The sequence below is a fragment of the Aythya fuligula genome, chromosome 6 (genome assembly GCF_009819795.1).
Source record: "Aythya fuligula isolate bAytFul2 chromosome 6, bAytFul2.pri, whole genome shotgun sequence".
In the NCBI taxonomy this organism is placed as follows: Eukaryota; Metazoa; Chordata; class Aves; order Anseriformes; family Anatidae; genus Aythya; species Aythya fuligula.
Genome location: NC_045564.1, coordinates 38885834 through 38913625, shown reverse-complemented (window position 1 = coordinate 38913625; position 27792 = coordinate 38885834). Strand labels below are relative to the sequence as shown.

The 27792-nt window shown below is 45.3% G+C and overlaps 1 protein-coding gene across 3 annotated transcripts; it reads left to right on the top strand.

Moving 5' to 3' along the window:
• The first annotated feature begins 2694 nt into the window (after window positions 1-2694).
• Window positions 2695-19696, top strand: ACVR1C (activin A receptor type 1C). 3 transcript variants are annotated; one of them, XM_032190333.1, is made up of 9 exons: window positions 2695-2863; window positions 5002-5025; window positions 14581-14796; window positions 16741-16971; window positions 17291-17458; window positions 18205-18361; window positions 18706-18830; window positions 19105-19235; window positions 19571-19696. In XM_032190333.1, exons 1-9 carry the CDS (start codon window positions 2710-2712, stop codon window positions 19694-19696), a joined length of 1332 nt encoding a protein of 443 aa, XP_032046224.1. In that variant the 5' UTR covers window positions 2695-2709. The 3 variants fall into 3 exon arrangements, with proteins under 3 accessions (XP_032046224.1, XP_032046225.1, XP_032046226.1); XM_032190334.1 differs by lacking the exons at window positions 5002-5025; window positions 14581-14796; XM_032190335.1 differs by lacking the exons at window positions 5002-5025; window positions 14581-14796; window positions 16741-16971.
• The last annotated feature ends 8096 nt before the right edge of the window (window positions 19697-27792 follow it).

Sequence of the window (27792 nt, the reverse complement as noted above, 5' to 3'; positions counted from 1 at the left end):
AAGCAAGCTGACCGTCAGACTGGTCTGCACGTGTGACTTCCAGCCACCCCTGGTTGCAGACAGGCTCGAGAGAGAAGAAATAAAGACCTTTTATTCAGGAAATAGGAGACAATCTTAGCTTGGTCAAAGTGGGGCTGCAGAGCCTCTTAGACACTCTTTTCTCATCCTGTGTTCATGGTGCTCAGAGGAATGCCCTTGGAGCTGTTCAGGAACCGCAGTGACAGTTTTGATTAGCTCTCCTTTCAAGCAATCCACAAAATGTCAGGATATAGATAAAGCAGTTATCTGCTGTGGATGACATTGGAAAGACCGTTTCCTATTTTATTTTTAGCCCATGAGAAGGTGGGGGAAAAGAGCATAATGGCATATCTGAATCACTGAAGACACTTGCAACAGTCATTTATTTTCATTTCCTCGAGTAATCCTTTTATTTTGCAGCATTGATGATGATGTCTGTTTCTCTTCTGCCAGGTCTCTTATTTCTTTGGACCTGATGAGTCTTGCTCCTGGCATCTCTTCCAGGACTATGTCTTTACCGAAGATTCACCTGTTCCTGTTGCTGGGTGATTGTGCTCACTCCCCTGCACAGAGAGAACACTGAAACAGACACGCAGTGATACGGTTCCTGGCATACCCTGCATCCAGGATAAACATGAACATATGGTGCCAAGGAAGTTTGTTGCAGGCCCGAGATGAAGATAAACACTACAAGCTGTTATTTCAGAAGGGTAGCATAGGATGAAGATTGTTGTAAAGAAAACAAATAGTGTTACAGAAACAAAAATGGGATTCATACTGACATCTGTCAGGGCTTCTTGGCTCACCCGAAGAGGCTGCTTGAGCTGCGAGTCCCTGTTAGTCCTGCTGCAGCTGTAGGTCACCTCGCATTCGTCCTCACACATGAATGTGGGACACTTATCCACATATCCATATTGCACAGAGGGCTGGGGCACTCTCATAGAAATTAATCTTTTGTCAGCTGCCAGCTTGGGGCAATGGCAGAGTCTGATTTAGCTCCCAGTTTGGACAGGGAAATGCAACATAATAAAAAATGCATCATCTGTTAGCCTGCACTGGCTTGTTGAGCGCTAGTTAGCAATCAGAGAAAGCCCTTCTGTTCCTGGTGGCCCTTCTAGATTCTAGTCACCTCATGACTTTCCTTTCTGAGATGTCTGTTATTGTTCAGTAGAAGAAAAAGTGTTCCGTACCCCCACCTAGTTCCCAAAGAAACAGAATGGATGCTTGGATATATATATATATATATATTTTGTAGACTTTGTCTCCTGTCGGTAGAGCAGTGTTTGATCTTGCAGAGTGAAGATGGTGGCCTTCCTGGTGAAGGCATGCAGAATGCATTTTGGGGACCCTGTGGTAGGGTAGGAATTAAGTCAAAAGAAGAGATCAAGTCTCTGTACTCTAATTTTTCTTTTCTTTTCTTTTACCACAAACAAAATAATCATATGAAGTGCAGTTAAGGAAGGGTTTCCTGTAGAAACTGCGTTCAGCCCAAGATTAAGATGCGTTGCTTGCCATATCACTGCTAATATGGGTTCCTAACCTTGTCCTGAAGAGAGCAAAATTTGTTTGTTATTAAGCAATTGAAGAAAACAAGGAAGGCAAAAAACCTGTCAGCATCTGGTGTTTCATTGAGATGATGTGGTTTGGGTTCCCTGCCCTTCCAAGAAAGAGCCGATAAAGCCTGAAAATCACAGAATCACAGAATTTCTAGGTTGGAAGAGACCTCAAGATCATCGAGTCCAACCTCTGACCTAACACTAACAGTCCTCCACTAAACCATATACCTAAGCATCTTCAATGTGGTAGTTACTGATTAAATGTTTTACAAAATCAGATAAAAACTCATGAAGATATGGTTAAAAGCACGTAATACTTAGCAGACACCTGACTTCTTCACAAACAGAAATTGGGCAACTATTTGCACGTTTGAAAAAAGTGCATCGTTTCAGATGACGTGGGGGAGAAAAGTCTGTCATTGCTGCCTGTGTGTGCCTGTAGGGAGGTGCATGCCAGAATGTCCTGTTGTGCCTCGGTGCTTCCTTCGTCCCATTGCTCCGAGCCAGCCGGTTCTCCATCAAGACTGTGTGTTGGAAGCCCACAGGTGCCTGGCTGGCACAGAGGAGAAATGAATGCTTTTTTGGGAAGTCCATAGTTACATAAACAGTGGCTGTTGATATTATTTAAAGTTCAGTACCTAATGCTGTGTCTAAATATACGTTCTGAAACTGAGCAGTGTGTACATGTGCTTGTCGTGAGACTTATAGGAGATGTTGCACCAAGTCTGTAAGAGCTGAAGACTTGAATCTTTGTCTCCCCATCTAAACAGAAGACAGCTTCCCCTGAAGCTTGTTCAGAGGTGTCAGTCTTCTCCACCATGCGGGAGAGATGCTGTAAGCTCTCCTGTGACTGAGGGCACATGGTTCAAATGCTGCTCAGCAGTGGGTACTGGAGACATCTGCTGTTGGGCGCCTCCTGCTGCCCCAAGCCCCTTGACCAGCGTGGGCTCCTGCTGGTCGTGCTTGGCCCTGACCACCCGTGGGTGCTCCTGACCAAAGGGCCAGCCTTGGTGAAGTGACCCCAGTCTTCTCATGGAAAATTGAATTGTATTTTTCAGGTCTCAAGTGTGTGTGCCAGCTGTGCGAGCACACAAACTTCACCTGCCAGACAGAGGGAGCGTGCTGGGCTTCGGTCATGCTGACCAACGGGAAGGAAGAAGTGGTCAAGTCCTGTGTCTCCCTCCCGGAGCTGAACGCTCAAGTCTTCTGCCACAGTTCCAAAAACATCACAAAAACCGAGTGCTGCTACACAGACTTCTGCAACAACATCACCCTCCGCCTGCCCATAGGTACGTACTGCCTGAATGCAAAGTGATATGCAAGTGCTTTGTGATGGCATGGGAGCTGCAGAAACACTGGGCAGAGAGCACAGCTGTGAGAGCAGCTAATTAAGATTTTAAAGGCTAGCTGTAAAGCAAAAGCTGTTTTTTTTTTTTTTTTTTTTTTTCCCAACTGAGGAAAAACTAAATTGTGACTATGTTTGGGGAAAAGGAAACTTCTTGCATTGCCTAAATTTTCCAGACACTGTCTTTTGCATCCCAGGAGCTGTTAACCATGAAGACAAAAGGTGTGTGGAGGAAAAAGCCTTATCACCTTACAGATCTTTATAGGCTGGGGCATCTTAAGTGAGTTTGTGGTTTGAATTGGCATTAGTTTAGATCTTGGGAAGGTTTTGGCTGGTATACAGGGGCTTCTCATGTGGCATGGATCAGCAACCCACTGCAGCTGCAAACTGGTGGTTGTGGGGAGCGGAGCACCGTGCGCTGCTGAGTGAGTGGATCATGTGTTAACTGGTGCTTTGCCAGGAGATAATGAGGACCTTACAGCCTAAGATTTACAGCCTAAACTGTCTCTGCAGCTAATGTAAAAGATCTGCATTAGATGGGTTGGGTAAGAATTCAGACTAGGGAGGTGTGGAAAGAAGGCAATTGTAGACGCTTGTTGTCAATGGCATGTGGGAAACCCAGCCCATGATTTTGGCCAGATGAGGATGTCGATGCTTGGTGAGCCTGCACTGGGATGAAGCAGACCCAGCATGTGGGGAGCTGCTCTCCCCGTTCCCCTTGCGCAGTCTGCATCCTGCTTCCTGGCCTGGACCGCCCAGCAGCTGCTGCAGGTTGTGCAGGCACATCGCTCTGCTGGAAGCCGTGTCTGCAGCTCTGTTGTGATGGGCAGGAGTGACATGGGCTTGTGTGGTACCTGGGGCTGGCTTGGCGGGGGCGAGGAGGGACACAGGATACAAAGTCGTTGCTGGGGGAAATACTTATGTTTCAGCAATTTTGTAAGTCTGTCTTCAGCTTTTGGCTTCTGCAATTCATTTTAGCAGCTTGTAGTGCAGCTTTTGTTCTGTGTTAAATCAGTATCATTGATTTTTGCCCAGCAGACACAGGAAGGTGTGAGATTCCTGGTTCCAATGAGAGGGAGGAAAAAGATTTATGCTTCTGGGAGCTCTGTATATTACACAGTCAGTGCAATACTCAAGTCTGGCAGATTCAGAACTGTGTGGTGAAGTTGATTTGGTCCGTTTGAAAACATATATTTATGCTATTTTTAGATTTAATTATTGATAATATACTTCACCCTTCTCTCCAGTAAAACTTGTGCTTCATCCAAGCTTTTTGAATAAGCTGTCAACTCTACTACTTCAACAAATTATACCTTTTTATGTATAGTTCCACTAGTGAGAGATGTTACAGATAAGAAAGATGTAAAGTAATACATAATTTACAGTTGTAATTTGCACTTCAGCTGCTATTGTAGAGTAGCTAACAGAATTAAAACCATCTGTTTCTGTGAGCATTTGATACTTAAGATACAGGAGGGCAGACTCAGCTGTCAGGGAGGGGAAGGACTCCTGAAAAGTCAGTTTCTAGAGGGGACACTGAAGGGATGGGTTTGGGGAGGGAGGGCTAGGAGACTGCAGGTAGGGTGGGGAGAGGGGAAGTGATGGTGTGTGAGGAGACCCATTTAGGGGACACTTAATGCCATGTCAACAGAGACACTTGCTACTATGCGAGTAGTGGTAGTACGAGTCGAGTCGACTGAACGGTGTCTAGATGGATGGATGAGCATTTCAAATCTCTTATCCATGGAGATGCAATCCATTCTGCTTTTTCAAGCCCATTCACATGCTGTGCTACTTCTCTTCTTCGGTTCATTGTTGCCTTGCTGTTGTCTGCATGCTGAAGATGTTTTCAGGAACAATTTTACCTCAGGGCCTGCAGACCCCACAGGACAGTGCCCGTGCCTGCTGCAGGTGATGTGTGTGTCCCAGCTGCCCGTACCTGAGGGGAGCGGTGGTGGGAGCCTACAGAGCACTCTGTGGGATCACCCAAAGGGAGTGTGGCTGGGCTGGCCCTGGGGATTGTTGGAGTCTGGTGCTGACTGAGGGGCCAGGCGCTGCCAGAGGGGGCTTGGCCCCTGCGAGCATCCCCTGAGCAACCTGGGCTGGGTCATGGCCTCTTGGCTGGGGGGCTGCTCCCCTGTGTCCAACCTGACCTAAGGAGTAAGGGTTTTTTGGGTATGTGTCTTTTGGTCAACAACAGAAGGGAGATACTAATAGTAGTTACCCTCTTAGTAGTTACCCTCTAGATACGTAGAAGCAAAAGCCACACCTGTTCAGGTTGGGATGCTGGAAACTTGGGAGACAGCTGCAATTTTGAGATGGAGTGGAGGATTGTCTGTCTTCCTAACACTTGAACTGGTAGTTGCAAAACCTCCGGTTATGTGTTTCAGTACCAGCAAAAGTTACTTAATTTTTAGCCTGAGCCCTTTGCTCTAAACATTTGGGGGAATTCACGTTAGTCAAAAGTTTACAGTGCCAATGTTACTTGCTTGCTGGTCTTGCTGGACAGCCCTTTTCCAAATAATTAACATTATTTGAAAGCTTTATTTAGGCTCCAGCAGGAATAAACTTTCTTAGGGGTATTGCTGAGTATGTAGGTGAAAGAGCTGGGCAGCGGGAGATGGGGTTGTGCCGGGCCTGCTGTGCTGCAGGAGGCCTTCAGCTGGAGGGAGGCCCGCGGGCGGCGGTGAAGGCTTTGGCTGCTGCTACCTCTGCTGCCTCGCTGGGGGGGGTCCTTCGCTGAGCGAGGTTCTGTGTCCAAAGCAACTTCTAGGCTACTCCTTGCTCAGCTTGCATCTCTTCTTCTTTCATTCCAGTCCTATGTGATACTTGGACATTCTAACTGAGGTCTTGGACTCATCACTGAGGAAAGAAATGTAAAATGGAGGCACCGTAGCAAGTAACCAGTAGGCACTGCAACTATCAGCTGGTGTGATTAAAAAAAATAAAGCAAACCAGAGACAGTTCTAGGTTTGGTAATCAGTCCAGGATCTTGCTGAAGTGGTAAAAGTTTCATTCCCATTGCTGTGTAAGGATGAGGCCAGGATTCATGCAGCTGGGACTTGTGAAAGGACTCTGCTCAGGGTGTGCTCATAACAAGTCCCCAGGGAGAAGTGGTTGGTCCAGCAGCCCATGTGCAGTGTCACTTCATCCTCTGGCATGTCACCAGATACCTCCTGGATGGCTGTTGTCATGTTGGCTGTCAGTGATAGCAGGTAACCAAGCCACAGTGTCTGTCCATTGGTGCCTCACTTGGCCACACAGGCTCTCTGGTCTTTAACACATACCTGCTTTGTCAAGATGCTAATTTAGGCCAGCCCACCTACAGCCACCCTTTTTTTAAAAGCGTAATAGTTGGGTACTTGGTGCAGGCATCTTAATACGGGAGTTAAATGTATATCAACATATGTTTCCACTATGCAGATCCTAGTTTAAAAGTAGAGTGCATGGATATGGAAAATTTGCCATTAGGCAGGATTGAATTTCACTGAGAAGTGTTGGGAAGGTCCAAGGCAGGGCACATCCCTGCCAGAAGGCAGGAGCTTCTGCAGGCTCTTGCCACCCGGTTCCTGCAGCCCCCGCCAGCCTGGGGGCCCAGGCCTCTCCAGCAGCTCTTCTTTGTGCCCACCCGCTTCAGCTCAGCTCTGTGTTAATTACCAAGGGCTCACGGTGTGTAATACCAAGAGTGACTGGGAAACAATGAAGTGATGTGCACTGTGAGGATCTCTGAAGCAGAAAGCAATTTGTTTTTTATGATTGCCCATGCATGAATTTCCACGGTAAGGCTGCAGGTGGCATTGCGTGCCTCATTCAGCAGCAGAGCTGTCCTTGCTGTGTCGTGTGCAAGAGGAGGTTGCTCTTGTTCTGAGTTGGGTTTTTTACTATGTGTGAAGAAAATAAACATCTCTAAGGGCAGATGCGACCTTCATATCTGCTTTTGATATACTTGTCGTGGATTTCATCGCAATTTTTTTGCGTTGACAGGTCATATGTTCCAAAGTGCAGGACTGGTTTTCAATAATTATGGTTTTTCTGTTACCCTGAATTTATTTCCAGTTTTCTACTATTTAATCTACAACACTTTCTGCCCAAGCCAGTGACCTGAGAGGACCTTTCTCTGTCAGTGTGGTGTCATATCAGGTCTACAGAAAATGGCCTGCATGCTGCTTCCATGCTGGTTCTTTCGATGAATGTGTGTGTCTACAAGAAATCGCATGTGTTCACCTCAGCATGTTGCAGAGTGTTTTAAGGGCTTGCTAATAAGATCTTGAAGATTTCCTCAAGTTGTAAACTGGTGCTTCACAGGGCTATCAGACTGTATTTCAGATTAGGGAGATGGTCCTTGTGATCTGTCCCCACCCCACTTGTGAGAGGGTTTTGCCCCCTCACAAGCCTATTTATAGCTGACAGACCTCTACCTGCAGCCCCAGGGCAGGTGGCTGGAGGTTCTCATAACTCAATGCTTGCATTTGGTTATGGTGGAGGGCGGTGTTTGAGCTTAGCATGTCTCAATACAAACAGGCTGGGGAACTTCTTTCCCATCTCTTCTCCAAAGCAGCAATGTTGGTGTTGGCCTCAGTCACCTCCTTCGGTGGAGGCAGTGACTCAACAGCTGTTGAACCCAAGCCTGAAGGTTCAGACTTCTTAGGCTTGTTACCAGGTGCAGTAATCAGGGCCTTCTTAACCTCGCATATCGTCTGTTTATAGATGCGTGGGAAAAGTTTGTGTGACTGTCATTCTAAACTCTTGATCTCAAAACACCTAGTGATGCCAAATATTAAGTCGCTGTCTTTACAGATACTGAAAATTGAGGCTGGATGGGTGCTGGTAGGTTTGCTAATGTGTCATAGGGCTATGGGCTTTCAGAGCAGCCTGCTTTCAGTGACTGCCTAAAGAAAACCTTGACCTCTATGAGAAGGAAATTGGTGATGTGTTCAGACTGTACAATAATGCACCTGTGAGTTAGTGGGAAAATCCAACACAACAAAAAGTCTTTGTAAAAGCTTTAGTTCTATTTTTTTTTCCACTTTTCCTCTTCAAATTTACCCCCATGATTCCACCAAAAAGCACCACACTGCTAGAAAGGTGTCTGCTCACTCTGGGGTCCTGGTGGTGCAGCATCTCTAGAACTTGAGATGAAAAAGTTATTGTTCTGTATTTATATGATGGAAAATGAGTCAGAGGAGTGAGGAGGCTTTATGGAACAAGATTAAGATAGCAGTGGGATTAACAAACTGTATTATAAGTAATTTGCCAGCTCTTCTCTTTACTGTCATTGCCTAAACTGTGCAGTCACAAAAGGCACTCATATCACCTACAGAGGTACACAGCAGGATGAAAGAAAGTGGAATATAGAACAAATCCTAAGAACAAAAAATCCTTGGACATATTCATATTGATAAGAAAGATGATTTATACTAGGTAGATTAACTACCAGGCAATATTTTCAATCTCTCTCTCTCTCTTTTTTTTTTTTTTTTAATGAACAAGTAATTACTTTTCACTATATTTACCTCTTTGAAAATCCCTAAAAACATTAAAGCCTTTTTAGGTGAATGGAATGCACAGATTTATTAATATTCAAGAAGTCAGATACTGCTGTTCTAGTTTATAAGGCACATAGTAATACAGAAAATTAGAAGAATCAGCCTTCAACTAATAATTTGTGGAATGAAATCAAGTGTTTGAAAATATATTATAAGGGAAATACATTCAATTGTTTAAATGTAAGAAAAAGTAGTAACTGTTTTCTGTAATTTAAAGCAGGGGAAAAAAAAAAAGGAAAAAAAGATCCATATTAAGGAACATGATTATAAAGGATCCTGAAGGGCAGATGGGTGAGCAGGCTGCCCTGCTGGTCAGGGTTCAGGGTAAGGCTCTGGCTTTCCCTTTTCTTTATTCTTGGCATTCATTGTCTCTTATTGAACACCATGTAAAGGTTTCTTTTTGTTTTCCCAGTACTAGCATCATCAAGAATAGCTTAGAAGGAAGGTACAGAGAGAGTGAAGAGAAAAAAGACAATTATTTCACTAACTTTTCTAACTTTTCTAAAATGTTTAGTGATGGATAAAAATAGGGAGGATGGGGAATGCGACAAAAAGAAAAGAGGAAGTGAAATATTTTGGTATATATTTTTGCTATTCTTTGAGGCCACTTTGTTTCTTCTGAACTGGTGGGTTTGGAAGCCAGTGCCAGAGTCCAGTGCCAACACTAACAGCTTGCGTTACTACTCTGCTGCACTGCAATAGTAGAAACTTCATTTAGTTGATTGTTTTCTGCTTTGAGTTTTTGATGAAAAAGATGATGTTATGGCACGGATGTCAGGACAGAGGTTAAGACTGGAAAACGAAGGGGGAAGAAGAGCTGCTGCTGACCAGCTTCCACCTGGACCCGGGGTCCTGCAGCCTGCTAGTGGCCAGCTGAGCTGGCCAGGAAGCTCTGGAGCAGATGTGATCAGTGGGACCTGTTTGGACCACTGTGAGGAGTGCCACATCCAGTAGCAGCTGTCCTGAAGACCTTAGCCTCTAAATTACACACATTCTATGCCTGGCCATTAGGAGGTTAGCTGCGTGTGACCCAATGACAGGTTGTCAGCATGGGTTGTAGCGTGGTGCAGAGCTGCTCAGAGGTTAAAATAACTGTGTGAGCTGTACTAAACCTGTTTCCTTTCCATGTTCACCCAGTTTGGTGCTGTACCACTGATGCAATTCTTAGGATAATCTCCCACTTGGACTGATCTGAAGTTCTCCTTGAAAAAGGTTCTGTAGGCAGAGCTGCAGCCTGTCATAGCTGCTCTGTGAATGTGTAACTCGGCAAATATTTCACATACTGTTGAACATCTTGGCTGTCCTAGGTTCGTGTTCTCCAGAGGAATTTGTAAGAATACAGCCATTTGAAGAGAAGGCAGGGGAAGGGACAGGGAATCGGGGAAATAGGAATTTAGGTAATGTATCTGTTTATCTTGCAGCTGTATCCCTGATGGCTTTGCTTGAACCTCCAGATCCTTCAGCAGGCCTTTCCCAGATGATTTCTGAATGTCCTGAAGGGGATGGTGGAGTCTGCAGTCATGGTGGAGGCTGGAGAAACTTGATTTTAGTCTCTAGTCCAAATTATGTGTTTTTGAAATTGTTTAAAAATATTCTGTACATCTGATTAGAGCTCTGCATTAGATACAATACATTTTCTTACAGCATTGGAAAGGATACATATTTTTTTTTCCCCCTAGGTAGTTTAGGAACTTAAATATGAATAGTTTAGGACTTTTATAAATCTTAAGGTTGCCATTATATGTTAAAAAACAGGCAAATGCCGTGTGTGAGAATGTCTTTTCTGTTGGAGGGAAAATAAATTTTTTTTTTTTTTTTTTTTTTTTTTTTTTTTTTTTTTTCTCCTGCCTAAAAGCACTCTTCTATTTACACAACTTGGAATATAACTGTACCATATTGTGAAATTGCTAAAGATTGCCAGATGTGCTATTTTTGTTTCATACATGGCAACATGTCTTCAGGGTCTATTCTTGATCAGTAAGACATTGAATAATACATTAGACATAAGATTGCAAAACATTTTGATTAATGGTGTTGATTTAATAGTTTTAGGTAGTCATGAGAGATTTTCTTATTTCCCAAAGTGTTTAACATTGCTCAACTGCCGTAAACATTACCACACTTATTTGGTGCTTTTGTCTCAAATTACTGTTTGTACCTTGTGTGCTGTGTGTTTTGCTCATCCCTCCTCCGGCACACGGCGTTGCTGTGGGAAGCCCCAGGGGCTCGCGGTGTCCCAGCCCACAGCAGCACGCTGCAGTGGTCGCGGTGCTGCTGCAGGATGCCATGTGGCAAGGGGTCAGCACGTGAAGACGACCTGCAACAGAACGCGAAGCAGAAAGCACAAGGCTGGTAATTCCCAAGGCTCCCGTGTGTGCTCTGTGAAGAACTGGAAGGGGTTTGAGTAGTTGCCAGCAGCCTCGATCTACGCTTTGGTACAGCCAGGAGACTAAGGGAGGACAAGTGTGGTCTCCAGCTGACTCCTTCCAAGAAACTTCTCTAGACAGTCAGGATCTCTTCATTTCCCAGGAACTTGGTGGAGACCCCATGCAAACCGCCCCGGATGCCTCAGCTCCCAGTCTCACTGCTACCTCGCCTCCTGCATCTGAGCGCTCTCAACTTAAGCAGCATCCCAGAGGAGTCCTGTAAGCATCACTGAACTTGATTTTATTCTGAACAACTGTTACTGCTTAAGTCATAAAGTTGGCATCTGTTTGTATTCCTGATTCTGGATGTTACCTTCTTGAGTGGATGTGAGTGTTTGAGCTTTGCTTCTGCCTCACTGATGTCCCACTCTGAGTCCCCAGCATGACCCCGAGTGTCTTTGTCTCTGTGTCCCCTTGCCCATCCTCCTGTGCAAGGCAAGTTTTCTTCTGCTCTGTGCCCAAGGAGTTAAAATGTGCCTGTTGGCCTGCTGTACTCGCTATGTCCCTGCTAAACCTGCTAGCTTCTGCTTTCCTGGCTCCCAAAGCACCATACTGAGAGGGAAATGTCTTTAAAAATTAAGTTATGCAAAGTTCTCTCAGCCTGCACTGCTATTGTTTAACAATACAAATTATGCTTTATATTCAGTAAAAATGTCTGATCACTTTGGTGCTACAGTTTGAGACTTTTTTTTACCGATAATCATAGTTTTTTTTTTTTTTTTTTTTTTTCTTAAAGACATGCTGAGTGTTTTTTTAGTGTCCCAAAAATCTGCCATAAAACCTCTTTCATCAGCACAAACACTTGTACAATGTACAACCCGTGCACTGAAAGTTCAGAAAGTTTCATGTCCCTACTCCAGAAGCCCCAGGTGGATTGCTGTGCCATTTAATTCTGTTTGCAAATCCGTGCACCAAACCTAGATTTGCAGAATGTATGACATAGAATCGTAGACATAGAGACTGCCGTAGTATGGCTTTAATATTAAAATCCCATCAAAATGGGTGCTTTCTTTTAGGTTCATTGGGTGAGTCAGGAGCATGCCCTGCAATGAGACAAGTGGCTGTGGGTGTGCACGTTTCACCACTTGCCTTGCTCAGACATCAGTATTTTGTGCTTGTTGTCATCACCCAGTTTCAGGAAACCACGGAAAGTTTTTTTTTTATATATACATAGATAAGTATATAATTTTAAGATTAAAAGAAAGCCAGCAGTAACTGTTATCCTTTTTGCTTGTACAGGTTTGCCACCTGTGACATCCAAGCTTGCAAGGGAACTCACAAGGCTTGAAAGAAAAATAAAATAAAAAGGAACCAAATGGAAGATTTTGAGGAAGTTTGCTTCTGGCAAGCATGGTGCTCTAGAATGGAGGATGCTGTGAAAATGGACAAAAGGGAAGGACCAGGAGGGGGATACGTGGGAGCAGTGAATGTACTTGATGGAAAGGGGCAGAAGTGGGCTGGCAGGAGACCATGTGGTGATGAAGTAAAACGTCTGTCTGGCAAAAGCAGGCGTGTGCATGCGATGGAGATTTGCAGACAGGAACAGGAGGCGCAGGTGAAGAACGTCCCATCAGGACTACTGCTTGCTTTGCCTCCCGTAGCCATTCCACGTGGGCAGCACCCACAAGCATGGCAGGTGCCTAAGGTCACTTTCAACTGGAGCAAATATGTCATAGGAGGACCACCTGTCACCGCTTCTTGCAGGAAGGGAGCATTGCCACTTCAGCTCGTGGGCACTGAGTTTGTGTGCCCGTCTCCAAAGACCGCACATGGAAACGCCTCCTTGCTGAAACGCTTCTCCTGCTGCTCGACTGTTGCTGTTCAAAGCCTCATGAGTTGTTTTTTTTTTTTTTTCTTTTTCTTTTGATCTTATTTGCATGGGCCTAAGGACAATAAAGTTGTATGTTTTCTCATTTTATGTTGTTTTTCAGCAGTTGGTGAAGGAATGGGTATCTCAAAGTGCCTTGTGCATGTTTGTCTTTACCAGCCCCCGCTGACAGACAGTGAATGTGCCTAGGTCTGTGCGTGGGGGCATCGATTCGGGCAATGCACTGGAAGTCCTGTGTTTTGTATGCCAACCACCCAAGTCACTGCTCCTTGCCCTGGCTCTTTGCACCAGGTGCACAGCTTTCTGTGCAGCTGGGCAGCCCTCGCCAGGGCCCAGCACACACAAAGTCATACATGGAGCAGTGTGCCTGAGCAGCAGGAATGGCCCCACAGTGCCCAGAGCCAGCTGCGGCACCAAAGCTCATGAGATAAAGGATACCTGCTTTCTGCACTTCAGCAGTCCTCCGGAGGAACTTTCTGGCATGTGGATGCAGTCAAAAACAGCTTAGGAAATCACAGCACATCGGTTAACAAGCAGCAGCCACAAGGAAGCATCCTGCCTGCAAATCCTCTTATGAATCTGCCAGCTAACCCTGTGAACATCCTGTTGAAGACTATTAAAGGAAAAGCCCGTGGGCGAGATGTAGTGACTTTGCTTTCAGAATGGTTTGAATTGTATTCTGTGAATAGACACGGGTCTGTTGTTAACTTTTTGTTTATTTTCTTTTCTTTTCTCACTTATTCAAGTGCATTGTGTTAAAAATGTAAGGGAGAGAAGAAAAAGGACCAAATTAACTTTGCACAGCTAACTGCTGATCCTGGCACTTCTGAATCATGGAGTGCATGCCTTGAAACTGTCTTTTGAAGAAAAACTGCTTTAGTCATAGTACTAACTGGAGGAAAGTAAGTGTCCGTACTGAGAGCCAGGGAACTCGTCAGGCTTCTGAGACTCCAGAGCAGTGAGTGAGCTGCAGAGTGCTTCTGTGCAGTGCCTCAGCTGCTCCCAAACTGCAGCACACTCACTGCCTAGCACTTTCTGAAAGGGAAATAGGGCCTTTTTTTTTCTAGAAATACTACAGGAGTGACGTTGTATGGTATGAGGTTGATTATTCTTGAATCTTCTATAACCTTTAGGCCCACGATTTGGAACTTGTGATTCGGTGTGCTTTGATTAAGTGGTTGTTTTTTTTTTTTTAGCTTACTCACAATTTTGTGGGCATTAGGGAGACCATGTACAAGTAAACACCGTAATAACGTATTCCTGCAGCATCTTGGTATGTTTTTTACCCCTGTAGTTTTAAATGGAAATTGATGCAGAACAGTCCCTTTCCTTGACACTTGTAAAATATAACTTTGTGAACACAAGTTTCAAAAGCGTTCTGTCTTAGAAATCCTTTTGTTGCCTCATTACTAGATCTCTGTATTCCCCTATGCATTCAGTATTAGGGAAGCAGCTTTTCCAAGGATTCGGTTTTGGCTGGGACAGTACATTGAGAAATCTGTACACGAGCTGTTAGGAGAGGGAAGGGCATGGTGCTGCTGGCAGTGGAGCCAACAAGCTGGTCTGCCCTGCTGCCAGCTTGTTGGGCCAGTCCTGTCTCCTCATCCATAGTGTTTGTGGTGGTGCTGGTCAGTGGTAACGCGGCATTGGCCTGAGCCCGAGGTACACGCAAAGATGTGTGCAGGGAAAGCCTCAGTAGCGTGCAGAGCCTTGGTCTGTCCTGCTGCCAGCAGGACTCGGGGAAATAATTAAACCTCGATGTCTCATCTGCTCAGCAGTCCCTCACTCACTGTCTGTTTTCCCCCACCCTTTCCCTTGTCTCTCCCCAAAGCGTCCGAGTCCCCCAGCCGTGCCAGCGCAGGGCCCGTGGTGCTGGCGGTGACGGTGGCCGTGCCCGTCTGCGTCCTGTCCCTCGTGGCGGTGCTGGCTGCCTGCGCCTGCCAGGGCCGGCGCTGCGCCTACGGCAGGAAGAAGCAGCCCAACGTGGAGGAGCCGCTCTCCGAGTGCAACCTGGTCAGCTCGGGCAAGACGCTCAAGGACCTCATTTACGACATGACCACGTCTGGATCTGGCTCTGGTACGGGGGTGTCCCTGGGTGCACCACGTCTCGTGTCCACCAGCACCGTGGGGAGCAGGGCTGCCGTGCTGGCCCTGTCTCTGGCTCCCTGTGGGGCTTCAGAGCAAACGCTGGTGATACTGAGCCAAGTGCTCACCTGCACTGTAGAGCGGTGGCAGACGTGCTCTGAGCGTGGCTGCCTAGGATCTGCTGCAGGGGCACCCACGGGCTCCCATGCCTGGCACACGCTGTGCTGGGGGGAGGCCAGGAGGGCTGGCCAGGCTTTGGTTGCTCTCCTTCTGTCAAGTAGCAAAAGCTCAATTCCTTCCTCCGACGCAAAGGTTAAGAAGGTGACTCAGAAGTGTGTTGCCTGTGCTAACAGAGCCATTGGTGGCTAATATGTCCTAGCTGGCTGCAGGAAGTACTGCTGTTAACTGGATGAAGCAGAAAGCCACTGCTGACGTCCTCCCGACTGTGCCAAAATACAATTACTCCAAATACTTATTTTGAGCAGTATACTAACATTTTTAACGTTTTTCCCATTTGTAATATCCTTTCTGCTATGAGGCCCCCACAGCTATTGAGAACTTGCCTAATCACAGAATCACAAAATCCCAAATTCCAGTTCATCGTGTTGGTGGCACATCTGGTGTGTGTGGCCCAATTTGCTGTAACTATAATTTTTATTTATCTGAAAAATACATAAATTATGCTGAATTTTATTTGTAGGTGAAAAATGTGCAAATGATGCTTAATTTAATTGACTATACCTTCCATGGACTGCATACCTTCAGGCTTAATTTATTATACTTCCCCAATCTTTCTTTGTGGATATAATAAACTTTGTATACCCTGCGGGTTTAACTGCTCACACGCAGCTGAGCTAACCACAGGGCTGTCTTTGTGCCAGCCTGCAGTGGAGGCAGAGGAAGAATCTACCGGCACTGGTGCAGTTTATTCTGATTTCAGGCAAATAACAAGTGCATTCCTTGTGGCCTGGCCACGATGCTTGCAGGGTGGCCACCAGCAGCCAGGACAGGGCTGTACAGAGGCAGCAGTGGGTACAAGGTGCCAGGGAAACCAGAGGAGAAATTTGAATAAATTTGAATAACCTGACCTTCAAACTGTAATTTTTCTTGCTGATTAATATTCTCTGTTAAAAGCCAGGCTGTCTGGATTTAAGAAAAATAAAAAGTTTTGCTTTAAGATGCAGTATCAAATCAAACAAGGCAGGGCTTTATGGCTTGAAAAAACAAAGGGAAAAATATGGTGAATACCATAGAAAAATCCCAGATATGATAGAAAGTTCCAGATATGTTAGAGCAAGATTTTGAAAATGAGACATGGGACATCACATCAAATAATTAGGAACAATAAATAAATGAATAAATACACACACACAAAAAAAGCCACAAACAAACAACAACAAAAAAACCCACAGTGTTACAGGTGCTCAGTAAACGAACACTATTTGGGATATGTACTGACTGAGGCATGGGCTGGTGGAAAACTAGGATCATAAGTACAGTTATGTATGTGTAAAAATGAAATGCTTCAAAAATGAAATTCTTCAGAAGAATACACTTAAGAGACCAAGTGGAGGTTGAGTGTTATTAATTCTGGTGTGTTTAACACCACAACTGACATTGATAAGGCTGCTGCCACAAGGAGAGAATGTACATGTATGTGCATTCCAAGTGAGGAAAATGTTAGTGTTACTGTTCTCAATGTTTCTTAGCACCTGGGTGTATGCTCCTTTTCTGAGAGGAAGAAAATGCTCTAAACTTCATACAAATCTGAAAAGTCAGTTTATGTTTAATATATTTGAGAAATGCTGTGGTAAACAGTATACGGGACTTAGCAACATCTATTTATAAAACAAACAAACAGAAAAAACGCCTTCTTGCAAAAGTTGTGAAATTGCTGACCTATTTCACAGACGCCCATCTTTTCCTTTCAAACTAGGCTTACCTCTGCTCGTACAAAGAACAATTGCAAGGACTATCGTTCTGCAGGAAATCGTGGGAAAAGGCCGCTTTGGCGAAGTCTGGCATGGAAAGTGGTGTGGGGAAGATGTTGCCGTGAAAATCTTCTCCTCAAGAGACGAGCGGTCATGGTTTCGGGAGGCAGAGATTTATCAGACAGTTATGCTGAGACACGAAAATATCCTGGGCTTTATTGCTGCTGATAACAAGGGTATAATTGCATTTCCTCATTCAGTTTCACAATTTAAAGCTGGCTGGCCAACAGCATACCCATACCGCGGGGCACTCGGAGTGTCTGCCTGAGGCTGGGCCCTGCTGCCCCGGTCCCAGCTGAAGTGAGTGCCAGGGAGGTCCCCAGCCAGGGCTGCCACCGTCTGCCCAGGGCAGGGACAACGGGGCCAGGCGGTGCTTGAGGCGTGCTGGGACCCTATCTGGACCTGCCAAGGGGGTGGGTGCTGGCCAGATGATGGGGAGGACTTTTCTTGGTGACATTTCTTATGAAGCTGAACCATCTCGCATCCTCTTGGCAGATAACGGGACCTGGACCCAGCTGTGGCTCGTCTCTGAGTACCACGAGCAAGGGTCCCTGTTTGACTACCTGAACAGGGGCACAGTGACAGTGGAGGGCATGGTGAGGCTGGCACTGTCCATCGCCAGTGGGCTGGCACACCTGCACATGGAGATCGTGGGCACGCAGGGTAAGCACTTCTCCCCCTCTGCCCTTCAGGTATGTGAAGGGACTCGGTGGTGCTGATAGAGCAGAGCATGTGTTATTTGCACCACCAGAAACTGTATTAGCATGAGCATACATGGTACAGGGTAAATAGAGACTAGCAATATAATCTTCCCAACTGAGTTTGTGGTCCTCGTAGCTTTTAAAATGCAGATTTTCAGATTTTTGGCACTGTTTCTGCTGTAATTTGGGATAACCTAACTACACCCCTTCCTTGCCAGTCAGGCACAAAGAATATTGGGCCGGTCTGTGTTCGGATAAACAAAACTCTCCTCTGTTATTGATGTGATAATGAAGCAGCCACTTCACAGAGCTAACCACTGCGTTTGGGTAGTGCTGCAGCTAATTGTGTCTGTTTCAAAAAACACTCATTGCCTGTCTGCTCCAGCCTTTGTAAGTGAGCATCTGTGGGAGCAGCTCTATTAGAGGGGTATGCTAATGAATGATTCTCTAAATGACTTTGGAGTGGGAATTTACAGTTTTGTTCCTGAAACAGACATATTTGAACAAAAATGCCTTTTTTTTTTTTTTTTTTTTACTATTTATTTTGATAGCATTGATCAGAGCTTTACTTGGAACAAAATTGCCTGTCGTGTTTTTTACAAGGTATAGCACCAAAACTGAATAAAAATGTTTTTGTTTTACTTGCTCATTATACTAAAATTTGTACTGCGATCACCAGAACAGACAGCAGTTCTTTGTTGTGAGCAGGCAAGCCAGCGATCGCACACAGAGACCTGAAATCCAAGAACATCCTGGTGAAGAGGAACGAGAGCTGTGCCATCGCAGACCTGGGGCTGGCTGTGAAGCACGACTCCGTGCTCAACACCATCGACATCCCACAGAACCCACGGGTGGGGACGAGGAGGTGCGGGCAGGCAGCACAACGAGCTTCCCCGCAGGCTCCCAGGCTCCTGGAGGGGTGGTGTGGTGCCGTGCAGTGGGTGCCGTGCAGTGGGTGCTGTGTAGTGGATGTGGTGTGGTGCAGCATGGTGGGTGCAGCATGGTGTGGTGGGCACAGGCTGGTGGCACTGGGCACAGGAGGCCACTGGGCACACTGCTGGGGCAGCCCGCACATCCTTCCCGGTGCTGCAATGACTTGAGGTGGCCATGGCATCCCTCTTTCCCGTCTGTATGTCTGTCACGTGGCAGCGCAGCCGCAGTCATCTGTGCGAGCTGGCTCTAGCAAACTGACCTGTGTGTCCTTTAAAGGTACATGGCTCCTGAGATACTTGACGATGCGATGAACACGAACATCTTCGAGTCCTTCAAGCGTGCAGACATCTACTCTCTTGGGCTAGTCTACTGGGAGATAGCACGAAGGTGTTGCATTGGAGGTGAGCTGTCTGCCCTTTTTATTCTGCTGTCCAGATTGCTTTCATCCTAAATAAACCAAACACAATTAAAGGAACTATGTTCCTGGCCCCGTACTCTCAATTACCCTGGTAGAATGTGGAGGCAGAAATCTGTTGTTGAGCACTTGTTCTGCACCAAGAAACAAGGTGGCCCCAAATGTCCCCGTTCCTTCTCATTGCCTATAAAAACAATCGGAGTGTATTCTGGAGCAGCGATTATGCATTTTGTGTGCCCTAAACGATAAATCTTTCCTAGGAATCACTGAGGAATACCAGCTGCCTTACTATGATGTTGTGCCTTCTGATCCGTCGATAGAAGATATGAGAAGGGTAGTTTGTGAGCAGAAGCTCAGACCAAATATCCCAAACCAGTGGCAAAGCTGTGAGGTAAAAGCAGTTTTCCAGTTTGTTATAAAACATATCTAAATAAAGACAGAACATTTCAGTGAGACAGAGGGAAGCCCGTGCCCAGCCTCCACTCAGTTTAAATGCATTCAGATGTCTAGGCTTGTTTCAGCTCCCAGATCAATGTGTAGGAAACTGTCTTAGCACCAAATTCCAAACTTCTTTCTTTCACTGTGGTAGATAGGTCTTGATTTATGGCATTGCTGTTCTGTCGTTTCAGCGAGCTATATTTTATCTTCTAGCATTGCATGTAAGCAGCTGAAAGCAGCAGGCGGTGGTTCTGTTCCTGACCTGTTTTCCTAACTTGTGATTTGAAGGCACTGCGAGTGATGGGCCGGATAATGCGCGAGTGCTGGTACGCTAACGGAGCCGCCCGGCTGACTGCGCTCCGCATCAAGAAGACAATTTCACAGCTCTGCATGCAGGAAGACTCCAAAGCCTAACAGAACTCCTTGGAGGAAGACGGGAATGCATTCTTCTGTTCATCTTTTAACATGTGATATTATTTTTATTTTTGGTCTACCTCACATAATGTGGTTCAGTATTTAAGTGCCCGGACCAGAGCACTGACATCTAGCTTCATAGTTGGCCGCTGGGAGGGGCAGCTTTTGACCTGTAGTTCTTGTTTTGTACAGCAAGTCCCTGGGTTGTGCGGGTTTTCTAAAGTATTTTAGATACTAGGTTGAATGGCAGAAAGGAGCTTTAAACACTACCACGGTGTAAAAATACCTTTTGCTATTGTGCTTTTTACTTTAGTCAAAACCCAAAACTTACTGCAAACAGCCAGGATTGGTTAAAGTGTTTGCAAGAAAAACCACACATTTTAACCTCAAAAGAAGTAAAAGACCAAATTTAATCAAGCTTTTTACATATTTCTACACAGGAATCTGAAAAGGGGCTATAAATAAAATGAATTTTTAAATACTGTATTTATCAATACCTAAGTGAATAAGATGAAAATTCTACTAAGCGTGTATATTGTGAACAAAAGTATCTAGTTGTTTTTTTTTTTTTAAATAACTTTTGTTTTTATTGTCTCGATTTCATTTATATTGTTATAGTTAGGATTTGGAATTATTTTGTTCTTTTCATCTGTGTTGAACATATTGATCAAGGGCCAATTTTTCTTTTTAACAGTTAGTAGGAAAAACAATGCAGGCAATAATATTCTGATAGGTATGTAGGGATGGAATGGGAGAAATTTTACTGTAGCTGAGAAAATGTATATTTTTAAACAGCATCTTGCCAATCCATCATTGGTAACGTTTTGTAGTGCCTTTTGATGTTTTAGGGAGAAGCTTTGACAAAGCTGGTTCTTGGAAAGCAGCAGAAACCTGGCAGAACAGCTCGCTTCCCGTGGTGGCGACGTGTGCGATGAGCCCACCTCACCACCGCTGCCGCCACCACCATGAAGCTCAGGTGTGTGGCCGTGCACTGGGCTGTCCTGTGGCTTTGGGGTTAGTGTGCTCCCTGCCACCCGAGTTTTGACGCTTGACACTGCTGTTCCCGATGTACCTGTGCTCTGGACTGGGTCGCTGTTTTCTGTCACAGCCTAGATACCTGATCAAATGTAACTGTGAAGTGCTGATGTGCTTGCAAAAAGTCAGTGCAGCCTATTCAGAAGTTTCCTATGAATTTCTGTAGTAGCACCAGGTTGGTGTAAAGTGTCAACGTCCCTAATCTTATTTCTGTAGTACTGCAAACTATGGAAAGCAGGGTGTCTTCAAAATGCCCCCAAGTTCTGGCACTGTGTGACTTCTGTCACAGTCTGTGGTCCACACATTTGAATATATCATTCTAGTGTTTTTAGTTGCCAGCATTATATATTTCACAAGTACTTTGTTTCTTCAGGTGTTTAAATCTAGGCAGTCCATGGAAGTTAAACCCAGAGATGTCTCCAGAGTAAAGCTTTGCAAAAATTTGGTGTAGCACCCACTTCCTTCTGTGGAAGCAAGCTATTAGCTGATGGTATTTAAGATCAAACTTTGATATGAAACTTCTTGAACAGGGGCTTCTACATGGAAGAATGGTTTGAACTTTCAGTGATTGGGACGTTGGTAGTATCAATGTCACATGGTTCATCCTGATGCACAAACTCTAGGATGTTACGGACTCTTAGGGGTGTTAGTTTCCACATAAACAGGCTCCAGTGAAACTTACCTTCTTGTATAACTTTTATTCGTTTCTGCTTGTGTTAATGCAAGTCTTTGCCTCATGTTATGGTCTGTTAGCTGAATGGTGAAGAACATTTCTACCAGATTACTAGTGGATTTTTTTTTTTCTGGTATGCTTTCTGAGATGTAATCAAAGTTGTCTGATTTAATTCTTAAATGCTTCAACTGCATGAGGTATACCAGGAGAGTTCAACAGGTGTATACAGTGGGAAAAGGCAACTTCTCATACATTGAAATCAGCTTGTGTTGGAATTGTAGAATAGGGTGTCTGAAATCAATAGCAGTGGAATAGAGTAACTGCAAGCACTGTGCTGATAGAGGGCTGCTTCTTCAAAGCATTTAGGCTGTGCGGGTGAGATGAACTGTTCAGAACTGCTTTAGCACTCGGGAAGGTGCCTGGATGAAATGGTCAGTCTTTCCAAAACTCTCAACACTGACAGATCCAGTTAGTTTCTGTGCTGAGGAAAGAGAATCAAATATTTGTGACTAACCAGAGCAGTGTGTTAAAATGTGCACTACGAACAGTGTGCCCGAACAAATAACAGCGAGGAGAACATACCAAAGAGTAAAGCTACTGAAGTTTCAGAGCCGTCTTACTGGGCCACCTGATGTTACAGAGTGGATGTGAACAATTACCATAGGAACTTTAAAAATTGCTGCAGTGTATTTTTGAACATCTGCTACCCACAGGATGGTGTGGCAGCACAAATTGCAGCACTGCTTTCAAATATGGAAGTTGTAAATCACAAAACACAAATAATACTTTGAAATAGCACTGAAATAACTGAAGGAAGCAATCATAAAACAAAGAGTTCCATAAGTAAAATGCAGCAGAAGCCCTTTTGTGTGAGGCACACCCAGCCCTGCATTGGCAGCAATACGGTCTCACATTGGCAGCATGGTTTGCAGCTGAGCGGGCTCATGGTGGCAGGGAGCAGCAGTGTGAAGGAACCGCCTCAGCAGTGGTGCTGGTGGTGTCTGCAGCAGCCATGAGAAGTGAGGACTCATGAGTGGAAAGTTGATCAGTTGCTGTACAAAATGTACACGATGCAAGATGACCAAGGGAGACATTAAGGTTACCTAATATGACATTTAAAATACATATTTTTTTTTCCCTAAAGTGGAGACAGTCATTGAACTTCATGGGGAGAATGATCAGAATACTCTGTAAGGACATTTCCTTTGTTTCAAATTCACTAATATGCACTTTTTTTTTTTTTTTTTTTTTTTTTTTTCTATATTATCCTTTGAAAGTATCTGCGCCCTTGAAGCATATCAGATCACTGTTGCTGGGGCTTTTTTCCCCTGTAAGTTTGATTGCACACTGTTAGAATTTGGTGTCTATGCAGAAGCTCCTCTCAGTCAGGACTTGTGCTAGACTGAAGCCTCACAGTGAAATTAAATATTGGGCTTTTGGGTGTTAGGCCGCTGGGCAGCCCCTGTGGTGACCTGCTGTGGGGCACAGCAAGGAGATGCTTCTGCTTCTCCTCTGTCATTTGCCCTGGATCACAGCCTGCTCCTCCTACTTGTTTGTTCCAGCCTGGCTTTGGACAGCAGAATAACCAACATACACAACTTTTTATTAGTTGAAAATGCCACTTTCTCCTTGTTTTTTTCAGGCATATGTGGTAGTGGATCTTAATGTTATGGTTTTTCAGTTTTCCCCATAGAGTCCCTGCAAATCACTGTCCTGGAATTTGAAAAAGCCTGCTTTGGAGCCCGGGGAAGCTCTGCTGGGCTGGATAGTAGGTTGGCTTGGTTGCAGCTCCAGCCTGTCAACACTTCAAATCTTGTCCTGTGTGTATCTTGTGGCACGAGAAGCTATGGTCTGTTTTTCCTCGCTATTCATTTTGCTCAGTATTTTTGCATTGACTTTGTTTTTGTTTTTGTTTTGAGAGGTAAATATATATTTTAGTAAACCAGAGTTAAACATAACAGAGCCAAGTGGCTAATACTGTTGTATTGGGCTTCAAAATATTTGTAAACCATGTGCTTCTTTTAAAAACAAAACAAAACCTTTGTTTTAGTTGCCTTTTCTCTCCATGTAGATGTGTCATGTTCAAATTTAAAAATAGAACTTATACTGAGCTATTTCTTTGCTCATTTAGGGAGCCTTTGGTTTCTAAAGAGAGAGATTAGTATGTTTCCTGCTAATCTCCAGTTAAAGCACAAATTCTGAAGCTCATAGAATTTTTCAAGCTTGATGATGCTCAAGGCTAGTGACCATAGTTAGCCCTTCCTAAATGATTCTTCTAGTTTGGGGAATTAATATTTTTTAATTTACTTGTAATAACAACCTAAAACTTAATGCATGGAACAAGAATTGAAAGGGAAAGCTAATTAATGAACTTTTTCTCTTGAACCTAATTTTTTGTCTCCTTAAGTCTTCCCCCCACAAAAATACCCTATGAGAAATTCAAACTGTAATCTATTTTGCACTTTGCTGTTTTAATAGTCATTTGCACTTAACCAAGATCATTCCCTCATGTAATCCAATATTTTAGCCATTGTTAGGTCACTTTTTTTTTTTTTGGGAGGGGGGCATACATTCAGGAATTATAAATAAATGTGTGTAGAAGCATATCTAGTCCCCACAACAGGTCTTGACATTGGACAGCACAATATCTTCTTGCTGTCTGTTCCTGCCAGGATCTCCTGTGACCAGTGACGGGCTCTGGCTGCCCTCAGTCCCCAGCACATCCTAATGGGAAGGAAGGTTTTTGTTTGTTTGTTTCACGTGTTGTTGTTGAGGACAGTATCCTACAAAGTGCCTCAGCACGACATGGAAGTGCTTAGCACCAGTGCTCCTTGCTGTGGCAGGTATTGCTTGGGTAGGGTGTGCAGTGGTCTTGCCAATGCAGTAGAGTCCCTTGAGAGGGCTGGTGGGAAGACACACGGGTCTCAGCCAACAGGTACAAATGCGTGAGTGTGTTTTTGTGCAGTGGTGTGCGTTTATGAATGCCGAGACTCAAAGCTCCTGCCCTGGTTTGGCATCAGTTCCGCAGAGCTCTCCTTGGCCAGCCAGCAGAGCGCCGTGTCCCCTCCCGCTCCTGGGGAAGGGGCATTGTGAGCGGTGTGTCTGTCATCTGAAGCCATACGGTGGGCACCGTCGTGTCGCGTTGTGGTACTCCGGTAGGTGTAAGCCTTTAGGGAAAGATGTCCGTGTTCTGTTCGAACAGGCAGCACAATTTATGAATGTATGGGGAGGGGGGAGGGGGTAGAGGAGGGTGAAAGCATTAAGAGGTACAATATATTTCTACAGAATATAAGAAATGTGCAATAAATTGTAACCAAAGGCTATGAATGTATTTTTGGCATAAATAGACTGAATGTATTTTGAATGTAGCTATCACATTTGTGTCTAAATCTGCTGTGGTTTTCTGTCCCCAAAGAGAAATGTGTAGTGTTCTGTCAATCTAAAAAAATCCCAGCTTGACGTCTTTTTTAAAAAAAAAAAAAAAAAATGTTTTTTTTTTTTTTTTTTTTTTTTTTAAAAAGCATTAATATTTTATCTGGAAGTACTGTAATATTTTAGAACTTAGTATAGCAGTAAAGGAATGAAATTCAGTCTACGTATTGTGAAATACCTAATCTAGTGTATATTGCAGCAAGTTATTTTTAAAACTATTGCTCAAGTTACTGCTTGAAATCTCAGCTGCCCCTGGATGTAAATAATTTGTTGAAATGTTGTATTTTGTATGCATATTTTACATACCAATATACTTTCAGAAAAATGTGGAGATTTTAATAAATTAAGCACACTCTGTTGCTGTGTTCCCATGAAGTGTAAGCCTCTGTTTGTTATGTCCATTTTGCGAGGGCTCTGAGGGCTGTTTCAGGTCGCCTGTAGACAGCGAAGGTGTCAAGCGTGACCACAGCTCTCCCGCAGCATTGCATGCCCCCAGCCCCGGCTCTGCTGTGCTGTGGTTGTGCTGGCCGGGGGTGCCCCTGCCAAGCATGGTGCTCCTGTCCATCTGCAGGAGAAGCTGGGGAAGGCCAAATCCCTGCTGCTCACCCTTCCCTGAAGCACCCGAAGGGGGAATTGGCTCTGTCTGGAGGGGCACCTGCGTGCCGTGGGGGCTCCCACGTGGGGAGGTGGCGGGCGGCAGCAGTGGTGCAGGAGTGCTGCCTCCAGTCCTGCACGTGGCGATGCATGGCGCGTTGCATCCACCTCTTCTCCATACAGGAGGTGGACAGCAAGGGAGCCCCGTGGTGAACCACTGTGCCCCGTGTGTCCTGGCACAGCTGGCTTGAGATGAGGGGCTGCCTTCTGGCTCCTGTGGGGAGGAGACCCTGTGCATGGCCTTGGGCCTTGTGCGTGCTCCTGTGCCATGGCACGCTTTGCTGGGCTTCACTAAATACAGAGGTCACTGGGCCCCATCCTCCCAGCTGTTTAAGTTCTTCAGTTCTGAATTCTTTGCTTGAAAATCCCTGTTACATAGCCATAACCTGGGGTTTTAAGTCCAGCCGTGTTCAAATTGAAGGCACATCAGCATAAAATCCACCATCCTACTACGAAGCAGTAACGAGATGTTCATGACACTTGAAGGGTATTGTGGCCTTCTGTTGCTCCCTTACAGTGAGCACTGTATTGTAGGCAATTGCTTGTCAGTTCTGTCCTGCAAGAGACAGGAACTCAGGTAAGTGTGCTCTTACTTTTTGGCAACTGCCCATTTCAAGGATGATTTTTCAAGTGTCACGCTGTCTGTGATGTACATGTTGTGCTTGCTTTGAGGCACACAGCAGTAGCCACCTTCAGCTGCATGGGTGTGGGCTGCTATTGCCCAGTGGGCGCAAGCCCGCTGCCTGCCAGCAGAGCCTGTGGACAGCCGTGGGACAGGCGCAGCTCATCCCGCGAGACAGGCAGGTGCTCCCATGTGCGGGTGCTGTGCCCCGGCCTCTGCAGCCGTGCTCAGTGTCTGGCTTGGTGCTTGCCATGTCAGCAACATGCTGGAGGCTTTCATGTGGGGAGGTGTTCAGGACAAACTAGTTGGTGTGCTTGAGGTCTAAGAGAAACTGCTAATGTTCCGTGTCCTTGTCTTCAGGTAAATCAACTGCACTGGAGTCATCGGTGTACACCTGGAGTGAAAGGTAAAGAGCCAGCTCTGCAGATGCATGGATCTACAGGTCGACATCCTGCAGAGGGTACCTCCCTTTGCTTTCCTCCTGTCTGGGTAACGAGAGTGCAGGCAGAGCCCTGCCGGCAGCTCGGAGCTGGAAGGATGGGCTCTTCAGCAGAGGGTGGCTTCACACGAGCTCTGATCCCAGGGATGCTTCGCTTTGCATTCTGAGTGTTTCAGAGTTAGATTAACGGTGAGCTCAGCTGCAAAGCCATGGTGAGATGCTAACCACTGCTTTTTGTCCACGAGGCTGTGACTCCCTTCCAAGATCTGTAGCTGGTGTTTCCTGTCCCTGTTGATCACACAGTGAGCTGAACGCATAGCAGTGACTGACTAGAAATCACCATGGTGCAGCATGCAGTGCGTGGAGGCTTTGTTTTGTAATGGAAATTGTTAATGAACAGCTCACCAGGGGAGGTTTAGGTTGGATATTAGGAAAAACTTCTTTACCGAAAGGGTTGTTAGACATTGGAATGGGCTGCCCAGGGAAGTGGTGGAGTCACCATCCCTGGAGGTCTTGAAAAGACATTTAGATGTAGAGCTTGGTGATATGGTTTAGTGGAGGACTGGTTAGTGTTAGGCCATAGACTGGACTCGGTGGTCTTGGAGGTCTCTTCCAACCTAGGCAATTCTGTGATTCTGTAATGAAGTGTAAAGATTTCGGTCTTTAAGAGGCTGAAGGGTGGTGTGTACATGTGCACTAATTAGTGTAAGGAGCTTGCATGCCTGTGCACAGGAGGAGCAGTTCATGTCTGCACAGCATCTGCCGAGCCCCTGCCAGCCGCTGGGGGCTGGATACAGGGGTTATCCCACAGCTATGGGAATGGCACAGTCCCACCACCAAATGACTCGGGCTTTTAGAAAGCTGTAGTATCTCATTTGATTCTTTCCTGGGCCAGCTGGACTGTGGGAACATAGGGAGCATGTCAGTTCAGGAGAGCCAGGGAAATGTGTAGGCAGTCCATAAAGAAAATTAAAAGGAGGAAAAATAGCAAGAAAACAAAGGCAAAACCAACCAATCAACCAAAACCCAACAATCCCCAGTGAAGAGGCTGTAGTGTTATCATGTTGTGAAGGGAGGGCCTCTTCCTCTCTCATTGTGTTTGATTACATCTTAGTTGTTTGGTAGCAATTGCATTTCAGTGTTTGTTGTTGCCCATGTGCCCTGTGTCTGCAACAGTCTGGGTGGGAGGACACTGCTTTATCCATCTGCCTCACAGTTTGAGGGCTGTCTTTGGAAGCAAG